Source organism: Apteryx rowi, unplaced genomic scaffold (assembly GCF_003343035.1).
Source record: "Apteryx rowi isolate R43461 unplaced genomic scaffold, aptRow1 scaffold_481, whole genome shotgun sequence".
NCBI lineage: Eukaryota > Metazoa > Chordata > Aves > Apterygiformes > Apterygidae > Apteryx > Apteryx rowi.
The window spans coordinates 134,708-147,907 of NW_020450740.1; the positions used below are offsets into that span (position 1 = coordinate 134,708).

The 13,200-nt window shown below is 38.4% G+C and overlaps 1 protein-coding gene across 1 annotated transcript; it reads left to right on the forward strand.

Moving 5' to 3' along the window:
• The first annotated feature begins 829 nt into the window (after nucleotides 1-829).
• Nucleotides 830-12,925, forward strand: NIPAL1 (NIPA like domain containing 1). The gene is made up of 5 exons (XM_026078636.1): nucleotides 830-1,292; nucleotides 2,261-2,317; nucleotides 2,906-2,996; nucleotides 4,792-4,952; nucleotides 7,392-12,925. Exons 1-5 carry the CDS (start codon nucleotides 830-832, stop codon nucleotides 8,021-8,023), a joined length of 1,404 nt encoding a protein of 467 aa, XP_025934421.1. The 3' UTR covers nucleotides 8,024-12,925.
• Nucleotides 12,926-13,200: the final 275 nt, after the last annotated feature.

The window sequence follows — 13,200 nt, forward strand, 5'->3', positions numbered from 1 at the left end:
AGCATGGATTCCATGATCCGTGCTGTCTGAGTGCTGCCAGTCTAGCTTGAGAAACTATGAAACTTCCTGCATTAACTACTGGAAGCCCTGTTGCAGCATTGCTGTCTCTCCCTGCTCTTTCCCACGCAAAATAACTATGCGTTTTGTTCTCAGAAATGCAATACCTCTTCTTCCTTTAAAAACTATGTCCAGGCTAATTGCAATAGTGTCCTTTCTACAGGCTGCCACGGTACTGATGCTGATAAGGTTTGGTCGACTGAAAAGCTGTAGCTTCCATGTTAGCTCAGCATCACCGTGCTCTGCAGCTGCGTTGCAGGGATAGCCAGGAGGATGGTCCTGTGCCAATGGGGTCCTCCTCCATTTACAGGTTGTTGGCATTAAGTGAAAGTTCTTGTGAGTTGTAATGAGGCCTCCACCTGAAAATTTCACTACTGGTTAAAGAAGATCTGTCTTACATGGTGGTACTAAACTTTTTAATAAAATGTATTAGTGCCCATATGCAGTGAGAGTTTGCTAGCTGTATAGGTTTTTTTTTTTACTCTTTTTCTGTCATTCCCAGATCCCTGTTACAAATGTAAAAACAGAAGCCTGGAGTAGTAGGAGGTTTATTCTGTATACAAATGGGTGTATGTTTGTGTTTTGGGGATGTGGTCTTTGCACAACACCGAAGAACACTTTCTTTTTGAGCTTTCAGGTTAGCTTTTAAGATTTCAGGTGGAATTTTACATTGCAACAATAAAATATTATTTTCATTCTTCAGTATTGCCCTAATGGCTTGACTGAGCCAATGTAGTACAAAAGATAAGGTATGCGCCCGTGTCTTACAGGGATGGCTGATCACGCTGGGACTGACCAGGACTGTGTGTGTTACATGGATTTTGTGTCAGCACTGTTAGGGTTATTTGCACTGTCTGAAGTGGCGGAGTGCTCTGGAAAGGAGTACGCGGCGCTCAGATGGGACTCCTTTGGAGCTGCACCTGGTTCGTGCATGACCCGTCCTTTCCCTTCCCCTTTCCTCCTCCCAGGTGCTGTGCTCCCCTTTGCTTGCCATGACTCTTACCAGGCGTGGTGCCAGATCATCAACGTGTCCGCAACCCGCTCTTCTCTCCTCGCCTCTGTGGACAAGACCTTCAACGAAACAAGCCAGAGCGTTTCCACACCTGCTGGCAGCAGATGTTGGCTCTACATCGGCTTGGCTTTGGCAATAGGTTCCAGTATCTTTATTGGTGCCAGCTTCATCCTGAAGAAGAAGGGCCTGTTGAGACTGGCCACCAAAGGAGTCACCAGAGCGGGTAAGCAGTGTTGTCCAGCTCGCTCCAGCAGGAGATAGAAATATAGTATTATGTTCCTGCACGTGGTTACAAGGACTGAGTTTCCTAAATTCTTAGGGATATGGGGGCAGCAGTGGGTATTAAATATAGCCGGTTGGTAGTATTTCTTCCCCAACAGTAGTTAGATACCAAATAAAGTTCTTCCTTTGTCTCATCCTTCGAAAAGCCCTTCTCTTTTTTTCCCCTGCCCTTCTTTACCCACTTCATTTGAGATGGAAAGGCTTGAGACAGTAACTAGTCTAGTTCTTTCTTTAAAAAGTGCAATGAGCTATGCAAAAAATACTTTAAATTTTTCCACAGTTAGTCCAACTATTACTCTGAGATGCACAGCTAGAAAAATGTGGAGAGTTTTTAAAAATTTCCTTAGACTAATCTCATACTTCCTTTTGTATGGTATTTAAATATATAGCATTAGCAGTTTTTCCTTGTTGTTATTGTATTTATTGCAAAATCTACTGTTCCAGAGAATTTGGATATTTGGAGGAAAAAAAAGAGATGCTGAATGTACAACTTACTTCCACTTTGTGTCAGAAAAATCCATGGGCAAAGTGGCATTTTTTTTTTCTTTAAATTATAAGCAGAGTCCAAATGCAGCTGTATATGAATATATTGGATTTGACCTTGGAAAGCATTTCAGAGTATTTTCTAACCTCATCAGCAGTCTTCACCGACATTTCGCTTTTGCTTAGAACTTTTCCTCCATGTGTATTTAGTCAAATATCATTTTCCATAAGTAGAGTCACAAAGCAAGTAGGGTGGTTAATAAAAATATCAGTCAAAACCAAGCAAAATACTCTTCATGTCACGTCCAGGTAATATGCTATTTCAATACTTCATATGATTTTAATGAAAATGTGAAGCTGTAATATTGTTTATTATTATAAAGTGATCTTTTTCTTCTAAGACGAGATTTTATTTTCCCCTTTCAGGACAGGGTGGATATTCTTATTTGAAGGAATGGCTTTGGTGGGCTGGACTACTGTCAAGTAAGTCACCTCCTTCCATTCACGCTATATGTAAATGCTACCTAAAACACTGTTTTAAATAGATTCATTCCCTATTTTTTCATTCCTCTCACCTAAAAGGAATTTCTTTGTGATTACCTTTATATCAAAAGCCATTCTGATATCCCATGTCTCAAGTATTTTGTTTGTCCTTCAGAGCTCTCTGTAGACTAATACCTTTTTAATATCCAGTCAAAAGCAGCGGAGCTGAAGCCCTGTCCTGCTCCCGTTCTCGCCATTCCTTCCACAAAGGTGTTGCCATTGCAGAGTTGTTCTATGACCGATTGTCTTGGCATTATCATTGTAGTTACACTGTAATATACAATACTAAGGGGAAAAGTATTTAACTTTCTTCTGTCTTTAGTTTTATTATATCCAGAAGGAGTAATGCAGATACTTCTGAAAGTAAAGTGTGCATATTTAGTGGAGAAAAAAGATTTGTTTTATATTTGCTATTGAACCTGTTTTATTATTGCTGTCATATCTATCATACAAAATACTTATAATAGTATTCCTTTTACCTTCCCTCCCCTCAACCCAACCTCAGTCCAAATGTTTTTTCTTCTACAGTGGGATTAGGAGAAGCTGCCAACTTTGCTGCCTATGCCTTTGCGCCTGCAACCTTAGTTACTCCTTTGGGTGCGCTGAGTGTTCTCATAAGGTTAGTACAAATTGGAAGCAAACTTTTTAAAATGAATCATTCACTGTCTGAGGAAAAAAGATGTCTTTGACTGAAAGTAAAGAATTTTAGTAAAAATGAAGAGCAAGTCCAGACAAAAAAAGATTTTTGCTCTTTAGTGGAAAGATCCCTTTGCTGAATATCCTGGGTAGAGGGAATGAAAAGTGTTGTTCCAGAGACTAACATCTGCTTTCCCAACAACATTCCACATCTATTATAAGCTATTTCTTACCAGCATATACTAGATGCACTGCTGCTGCATAGTGGTAGAAGGTTGCAACTGATCCCATTCTAGAGCATGTGGAGAACTGAAGCTTCCTAAAAGGTCATATCTCTTTCTTTAGTTGTAACAAAACTTAAAAGAATATATATATAGCCTCATTAAAATATTTTCAAAAACATTTCTTTTTTTATATGAGTGTAACTTCATATTAAGGCACATTTAATATGCATTTGTGATTTCCTTTTGGTTTTGTTTTTTCTTTTCCAAGTCCTTCAGGAAAGAAGGCAAAGAAAATTTTAGCATTTTAATATCCACAGTTAAAATTTGTGGTTCTTTTGAAATATGAACACCCTTCAAACACTCATTATCTCCAATGTATGAAGAAATAAATAGTTTCCAAATACTTGAGCAAATACATGAATAATGTTGACACAGAAGCAGAGAAGACTTGGATTACACTAGCAACTAACTTTCTGGAAAATAAATTATTAGCAACATTGAATTATTGTAATTTAATTGTAAAGATATTATTTTTAAGGACTTAGTTTTAAACACCATGCTTCGTGTAATATACTAACTTAGGCAGTAATTTTTTTTTTAGGGTGCTTGTAGTTTAAAAAAAAAAAAATTAAATACAAATTTTTTTGAAAATAAAACCAGCGTAACTCGGTCACCTGCAGATGTGCTGTGATTGGTGAGTAGGTAGCTTCACGCTAACTGGCTCACTGGCTGCTGCTTCTCAAAACAGGCCGAGTTTTAACTGCCTCCCCTTTGATGTGGGTAGCAACCTTCCAATTTTCATGAAAATGAGAACTCGTGAGAACTTAATATCAGTGAGATCTTTGCCATTCTGCAAAACCGAGCTGTAATTTGATCRATGGGTTGAAAAAATATTTGTGAATTTGTTTTTGTGAATTTCCACCTGCAGTTTAGGCTGTTCCTGTGCCTGAAGCTGTGCAGCAGCTGGCTAGCAAGCTGCACCGTGAGGCCGCCCTGTTTGGGCCAYGTTATCCTCGGGCTGCATCTCGAAGCTCCTGGAGAGCCCAGGGCCAGCTCCTCAAAGAGCAAGAAGAGCCTCCACTGTGTTTTCAGGTGGAGTCCTGGCAAGTCAGGCAGAAATGCCATCCGGCTGCAAGAACTCCAGGAAGGGGTTAAGGAACAATTTCCTAAACTTCCTTGCATTTGTTCTAATGCCAAGTGAAATGGTTTAAGCCATTTTCCAACAAAATTAGCAGCTCCTGTGGTCAACTTACCGGTGTGTGAGTAATGCATACCTCTTACCCAGGGTCGATCAATAAGGAGAAATTTCTCGAGCAATTCTGAACCTTTACCACCCAGAGGGGGAAGGATTAGGGTTGCTAAAACCCCATGCTGATCTTCTTACAAAGCTCCTTAAAAGTTCAGGACAGTAGAATAGTTTGATTATTTCAGGCTGGTTTCTCATATATCCAAGTTCAAAAGAGGTTTTGAATTGTTGTCATGTTATGTAGGCACATTTGGAACGTCTCATGCTGCTGGTGGAGCTGAACCTTCTATTTGTATTTTGCCCAACAGTGCTATATTGTCCTCTTACTTTTTAAATGAGAAGCTGAATATTCACGGAAAGCTGGGCTGTGTGCTGAGCATTCTGGGGTCTACAGTCATGGTTATTCATGCCCCCGAGGAGGAGGAGGTCACCTCATTAGATGAGATGGAAATAAAGCTGCAAGATCCAGGTCTGTAGATTTAACCTGCAATATTTCATGCAAAATGCTATGTGACAGACTTCTGTGTGTTCTTACTTCACTGCATCTGTTGATGAGTGAGTGAATTGGACTGAATTTTATGTGATTGCCACTAAATTAAGGTTTCTTCTGATAAGAAATGGAGCTTAGTATTTCTGTTACTGCCTTGTTTACTATATTCATGTTCTGGATATGAATGCAAGCAGACTTTTATGTATAGGTATTAAGAATCTCTAAACAAATAGGAACCTGATTTTATGTGTATTTGGTTTTTTGTTTTTTAATATGTGTGTGTTATGTATATGTCTATCTTCATTCTCTGCACTTACCGGTAATACTGCATTAGCAAGAGTTACGGCAGATGGCCAGTGTTGTTAGGTGAAGGAAACTGGAATGTGGTGTCTAAAAGTTCTTATAAGTTGCTTTGCCAGGGAAGGCAGCAAGCCTGCGTGTGAAGGCAGGGACTGGGCAGAACTGGTGTGGGGCACCTCACGGTACGAGTGATGGCTGATCCTTACTTTGTTGTAGGTTGCATGATTGTGACTGTAGAAACTGCCAAAGTCCATCTCCTTCAATGTACAAATGTTTTTGGAATTTGCAGAATTAGAGATGCCTTTATTTGTTAAGTTGTTTGTAACCCGTGCTTTTACAGGGCCCTGGATAGATCACATAGTTAATATTTACAATGGCCCAACAAAACACGATGTCATAATGTGATCTCAGTGTTTGTTGCCGATCCTTGAAGAACTGCACTGAAAGTAACCTGTTTCTTCTGTAACAAATATCGGCAAATACAGGAATGAAACTTTAATATATATATACTTATAGTTACAGTCTGATATTTTCCAATGCATGGCATGCAACCTGCTGGATATTGTGTAATATAATTTAAAGATTAGCATGCCACATAACACATGTACATCTACCAGCAATCTCTTGCAAAGTTTTATCTAGATATTCAAAATACACTTAACTAGATATTTAGTATAAAATAAACGTTACCCTAGAATATTATGTTTGTGCATAGTATATGGACCTTTGAGGGAAGGTTCATCCCTGAATGCATCTAGACAAGCTTTTTTTTTTTTTTCTTTTTTTTTTTTTGCCATGTGCTTTGTCATATGCCTAGCATTTGTGACAACCAAGGATCAGAATGGAGAAGAGCAGGGGCCTGCATATGCTAGATATGTAAGGATAGGAACTGGAAGTAGGAAGTACAGTAATCTTTTGTACTTCTGACTTCAATCAGAGAGTGAATTACTTCAGATTTCCTTCTCCACCTGTAATAATAACTTACTTATGATGTGTGGGGAGGCTGGAAATTAGTTAACTATTTTCACAGACTTTGAGCTTGCAGTTTATGCCTGCAAATACTGGCTAATAAAAGCATAAACACTATAGAAGTTCCAGCTCAGAACATCTGGGTCCCTCAGGAACAGCTCTGAGAGCTTAGCAGGATCCCAAACAGGAAGGTCCCAGCTGCAGAGCTTTCTTGGGCTGATTCTGCCAAGAGCCCACAATCCCCTAAAATCAATATGAAAACAGAACTTCCCCACGCATACTTTAACATGTTTCCCAAGGATGCAGACTTAAGAGCAGTACCTCTTATATGGCTTCTTGCAGGTTATTTGGCTAAGAGAGGATGTACTACTTCTTCCTGCCCTTTCAACCCTGTGAGGGGATGAAAAGCTTCATAACCCAAGTTATCTCCTCTTTAAACAGATAACAGCTTTCGGTTACCTTCACCTTTAGCCATTCCTTAACTTACTCCATTTGAATTGCTGTCTAGCTCCGAGTTCTGCTTACAGCCTTGTTCTGAGCAAGTGGGTGTTCATATTAAATCAAACAAATCTCTCCGGGTTGAGAGTCATAGGGTAYGTATCAAAAACAAAAGCATATTTGAGAAAGGGAGGAATTTCACATGGAGAAGTGCAGCTTAGGACAAAAATGAGGATCTTCTTTCAGCTAGGCTAATCTCTTGGAACCTTTTGGTTGTTGAGTCCATAGCTGTATAATTTTTTTTATGTATTGTTACGGTGTGTGTTCACATGCTTCTCTCAAAGGCTCTGTACTTCCTCTTTCAAGCAGAAGAGAGCCACTCTTTAAAGAAAAGAAACAACTTCTCTCTGGAGATTGAAGAGACCATTGTCACTTCATCAGTCTCTCAAAATATTTTCTCTTATTATTTTTCTGGTGAATCAGTACTAATAGTCCAAAAAAAGTATAGTTGTCATAAACATTCTAAATACAAAATATATTTTGGATTAATTTCACTGAAAGTGTTAAATGGGTAGAGTTGCAATGAACTTGTGCTACAGCTCATAGGGAAGTGTTAGAGAAATAGAGTAATTTTTATCCTATACTTGAACATAGTTTGATATTATCTCATGTTTATTACTCTTCTTTTCTTCCTTTTCCTCTTTCACACAGTGTTTGTCGCATTTGCTGTTGTCATAACAGCCGTTGCCCTCATGCTGATTTTTATTGTGGCTCCAAGGAGAGGTCAGACAAATATATTGATCTACATTTTAATTTGTTCATTCATTGGTGCCTTCTCTGTCTCATCTGTCAAAGGCCTGGGCATTGCCATTAAACAAATGCTGGAGGGGAAGCCAGTTTATCGACATCCATTGGTTTATGTTTTGGTGGGAATCTTAGTGCTCTCAGTCAGCACTCAGATCAACTATCTCAACAAAGCACTGGACGTGTTTAATACGTCTCTAGTGACACCTATTTATTACGTGTGCTTCACCACTACAGTGGTAACGTGCTCCATCATCCTGTTCAAGGAGTGGAACAGCATGGACCTGGGGGACATCATTGGCACCCTGAGTGGGTTCTGCACTATCATCATAGGCATTTTTCTCTTGCACGCTTTCAAAAATGCTAATATCACCTGGAATCAGTTGATATCCACAGCTGTAAAAGAATCTTCATTGCCATGTCATGAATGCGACTCCTGTCATACCTTGCTGGAGAACATGGAAAGCCCAGCTTTGGCACAGGAGGAGGACAACATTTTATTCAGTCAAGGAAGCTCTCAAGCAGCTGTTCTTCAGTGAAGTACCAGGAATTGCAGACTCAGCCCACCTGTGTCTATCAGAACACTTTTCCTTTCCGCAGTCCTCTAGAAGACCACCTATGAAGTGAGTTAAGTGTGGGATACTCCTCTCTGTGCTTGGAAAAGTAGCCAGCTGTTGGTAGGAATGAATGGAAAGGTTCAATGATTAACATGAGAGACAGAAACATGATGGGGATTATACATCAGCCAATAAATAGGTTTGTCCAAATTCTATATGTAACATCATCTGTTGGAGGATTTTATTTTAAAAAAATTTAAAAGCTCTCTAAGCTATATTTACAAAGTGCAATTTTTCCATCATGATGAAAGATAATGTCCTTGCTAAAGTAACAAGCAGTCTGCTATTATCTTAGTAATGGCCTTGATATTTCAGGTTTCTTTACATATTTATAATTGATTGCCAAACAAACTTGTAGATATTCTACCTGAAGGGTATTCACTGGAGATATAATATGAAGAAGATTCTGTCTAATCCTTTTAGATCAAGTGTTATGTAAGTTGTTTGTTTGTTTGTTTGCTTTTTATTTTTGAGTGCCAACGAACCCTGCATGGGTGTTGCACAAAAAAGTTATGAAATGTGGTTCTCAGTAACTGGTCTCCTTCAAACCTTTTTTTCAATAGCAAAGTTCTAGCTTTTTTTACCTTAGGAATCCTTCAGTCTTCAAATCTCTGAATGCACCTGTACCCTTTTACTTCAAAACCATGGCCAAATTACAATTAATTAAAAAAAGAAAAAAAAAAACCACAGCTGTTTATAGGCCTGAAAACAGTTGCTGTTCACTTCAAAAAACAAACAAACAAAAACCTTAAGATGAAAGAATAATTTATTCAAAGTCAGTGAACCAATATTTGCAATTAATAATTTCCACTCTCTTCACTTTATATTACTCTGAGGCAAAAGAAGGGAATTCATTTATTTCAGTACTTCCTCCTAATATTGCCATCTATACATCAGAACCCAGTTAAGCTTTAAAATTTTTCTGTTCTTCCAGGAGGGGACCAGTGTTTCTTGATAGCAAAACAGTCCTGTTACTTTATATTTTGTTATGAAGGCAGAATTCACTTCCAAACAGTACTCTATTTCTAAAAATACTAGGTAAAGGAAGGGCTGTAAACAATGTTTGAGAAACTTCAAAACATTACAATACGTGTTTTTCTTTGGCCTTTCCTTCTTTTCTGAAAATGAGTATTTGCCTCTATTAGGCATTTTATCTCTTAATCTACTATATTCCTTGAAGATTTATACAACTGTTTATTCCTCAGTTGTGGTCACTGATCTTTATCTCATAAAACCTTGCACCATCTGTGTTTTGCTCATCACCATCCCCTTTATTTCCACTTTATGAGCAAGAAGGTTGCTTCGGCAGTCAGATGCATGGGTCACAAATAGCTCATCAGAAAAGTAGTATTTCCACATCTTGGGTTTTTAAATGCGAGTTCAGAAGCTTTGTCAGAGGATTCCAGCATGTAAGCAAGAAGGCTGGATTGATCAAAAATGAACTTTGATCAGCTGAGGTATATATGCAAAATGAAACCTCCTTATAACAAAGGCTGTACATTCCCTAACTTGCAAAGAGGGTAGTAAAAGTGGGCGCTTTAGGTGGATGCAGAATTGTTCTACTAAATGAAAGCTCATAATTACCTTGCAAGAACAAAATGATTGCTATGGTTATTTCATGTTCATGTTGTGCAAAGTCTAATATTGATGCTAATGTCATGTATTTAATTTTTGAAAGATGTCCATGAAACCTTTCTCTTGTTACTTATATTTCCCCTATTTTAATGATGTTTTAGAAGCTACTGAAAACTAGACAGTAACACTCAGGATACTAACTTGAAATCACTTCTAAATTACAAGGACGTGTTTACCCATGCACAAACACACAAACTCTTATTTTCCTAGGAGAAGGGTATCTGAAAAATGTGACAGAGAAGAGTGTGTGCGGCTCTTGCCCGTTATACAAGATACACAGGTAATCTTGCCAACATAAAGAGAAGCCAAGATCTCATGAGGCTATAGGTGTTCAGGGTATCACCTGTGATTACTGAATTTGAGAAGCACATTTGACAGTGCAGCAAGCGGCAGCAATGTTATCACAACAAAAGCAGACATTTTCACAAAAAATGTGCTTGCCTTGTAAACATGATGACAGTGTAATGTATTCAGCTGTAGAATCTTTTTCAGCTTTCCAAGTGGTGAGATAGATGGCAATTCTTTGCTATGAAATGCAAGTGCTAAAAACTTTCCAGAAACTGGAGGACAAGCAAAAATATAAATTATGGTGTCATAACTTCATAGGTAATATAAAAAATTACTTCAGTTTTATTGGTCAAATCCAAAATACAAACACTCTAGAATTAAAGGCTGATAGTAAAATGACTAAAAATGGAGTTTACTTTAGAGTAACTCTATAGTTTACAAAACTTGCATTGCTTTTGCAGTGTGAATTACTCATATAATTTATAGAGTAACTGAAGAAGACAATATTGATTGACCCTAAAAAGAAAAAGGGAAATCATTTTTCATAGCTGGTGGCCCCTCTATTTGCTTATGTAGTTGTCAGTATTGTGTGACTGAATGGGTTATTGGTATGAAAGAGGAACCAGTCCAATTCTTGTGTGGATATGCGTTGGCTTTTTTATAGGTATGTGGTACTGCTTTTTTGATAGGGACATGGGCTTTTTCCATATGTACTCCTGACAATCAGTTAACTTATACCAACCAAGAATTTTGTATTTCCTACTGGACCTGCATAGCTACTTTTATATAAAATAACTTAATATCTACAAGGAAAGTAATGTTATTTTCTTGTGAGTGTCAGAAAACCAAAGTTGAAGCTTATTTTCATGATGTGCATAATGTTAAGCAATAAAATATTGGGGGTTTTGTTTGTTTGTTTGTTTTTGTATACAGTAACATTTGCCATAAGAGATGTTATTTTTGAAAACCTTTATATTTACTAATTTGGGGTAATTTTAACTTTTTAATGAAATTACACTAATATTTATCTTGTAATAAAGTATTCATGGATTGAGTACTAAATTTTTTTTTTTAAGAGGGAGGAAAAACAATAAAAGTCATGTTTCTGGTAAGCATTTAAATGCTATCTGATGGATCAAAAGTGAATAATCTTGGTTTTAGTAGCTGGTCCTATATACACATGTTTGTCATTCTAGATGAAGATGACTGTCTGGCTGATACATGTGAACTGCAAGGTTATCTGACCTGGTCATGACCTTCTTTTAATAGTTCTTGTGATTGGAAAGAAAAATGTTCTACTCCCCTGAAAAAGCCAAGTGGGGAACTACTGTAGCTTCACATTTAGCTAAAGAGTCTGTAATGGAATTGGGGGGAAGAGTATGGGGAGATTGAGAGGTTTGGGGTTCTCGTAGAGGGCTACCCGGATTTGCCAGGATGTGGTACTTTTACCCAGGTGCTCTGTGGAAAGCCTCACCAAGGAACAGTTAATACTGATGGTTAAACTAGCAGGTGGAAGACGTGGATGTTGAGGGACAAAAATAAGAGGTTAGAAACACCAAAGCCAATGTATTAGTGACCTCTTTTTAATGCCCATTGTCAGTGGAAAGTATTTCAGTGAACGTTCAGGTTTTCCAGGTAGCGATATGAAGGATACTATTTAAAGTTATTTATTTGAAGCGTTATGGAAGGCAGGGGGAATGGTTAAGAACTAGAGCAAAGAAAACCTCAGGGGCAATACATTGCTAACCAAATTGTGGCTTTTAAACGCTGATACAAAACAATCTTGGCAGCTATTCGTTACTGCAGTACCTCAGGGCAAATGGGCAATTAAATTCATTATGTAGCTGTGCTGATTAAGTGTAGGTAGGTCAAGGAGACTTGGATAGGTTAAATAATCTGTAGGGAATTTGGAAGGAAGTACCTAGGTTATAAGTTTCCATTGATACTTTTTTTTACCATCTTCCTTTATCTGCCTTCCTAGCCGAGCCTAAAACAGCCGTGCTCTATAAAGGTGATTTCTTCCCCAAGAGTACTCATTCAAAACATAAACCTCCTTACTTACCACAGTTGTGACCTGCAGGTATTTCTGGAGTTACACACTCATGGCTAGCATTTGGTTACTGTTTAAATTTCAGCAAAACAAAACTGACAAGTGTATTTGGAAACCCTCTTTAGCAGAGTGGTTTCCAGGCTTCCCAGAGCAGAATCCCTCCTTGCAGTTTTTAAAGAGGAGCAGAGGTTTACAGCTAGATTAGGAGGCTTCGTGGAAGTGAGACTGTCTGATGCGTATGCTTGTCATATATGAAGGTAAATCTGCGGGTATTTCTCCATTGTGAAAGGTAATTGTTTAGAGAGGGAAAAAAAATGTTGGTCTGAAAAACAAGTGGACACCAGTCACCAAACTTGTACACGCAGGTCTGTACTACGCAGATCTGCATTATTTGTCCGGAATGCTTTTGAGGACACAAATCATTTTGCCATCTGAAAATAAACACCAGTTTTTCAGTGATTTAGCTTTTGATAGAAAAGAGATGCATCCAAAGTGGCTTGTGCACAGAAACAGGGAATTCTGGCTTCTTTCCCCAGCCCTGATGCTGCCTTGCTGCAAGTCTGTTTTCTGATGTTTGAACATCAGCTGGATTTTCACAAGTGCTGAGGGCTCATGCAGCCTTATGACTGTCTCATGCAAACATACAAAGGTTTAAAAAAATAATAATAATAGCAGCCAACAGACCCCGGTATGCCCACACATGCCCCTCTGCCAGTGACATGGGCCAGGGTGGCATTCATTGTTCACCTGTACAGGTGCTTCAATTTTGCCTTTTTGAATATGGTTGGCATCTGAGCTAAGCCCACAGGAACCATGAGGACTGAGGTGTAGTTGTTGATCTTTATTTACGGGTGCAGCTCTTCTAATAAGTAAATACGCTTAACAGACCTGACCTTTGTCCTGCTAGGCCTTTCTTGCTGCTGATTAAGCACTGATTTCCATGACTGTGAAGCATGTTATAGTGCATTTTAATTTATTTCCAGTCAGGCATTTAATATCAGCTGTTAAACGTATCTGTGTATATGTGTTAATAAGATTTTACTCAGAAGCTGAGGGACCAGTAGCACCCGTTATTTGCTCAGCGCGTTAGACCAGCGTGTTCCAAGGGTGCATGTGTGCTCGCTCC

Bases quoted from the DNA above. Each gene is read 5' to 3' on its own strand.
- NIPAL1 (XM_026078636.1), top strand. From the start codon at position 830: ATGGCTGATCACGCTGGGACTGACCAGGACTGTGTGTGTTACATGGAT. The intron at 2,318-2,905 runs GTAAGTCACCTC...TTTCTTCTACAG, and splicing joins GTGGGCTGGACTACTGTCAA to TGGGATTAGGAGAAGCTGCC. The intron at 2,997-4,791 runs GTTAGTACAAAT...TTTGCCCAACAG, and splicing joins GCGCTGAGTGTTCTCATAAG to TGCTATATTGTCCTCTTACT.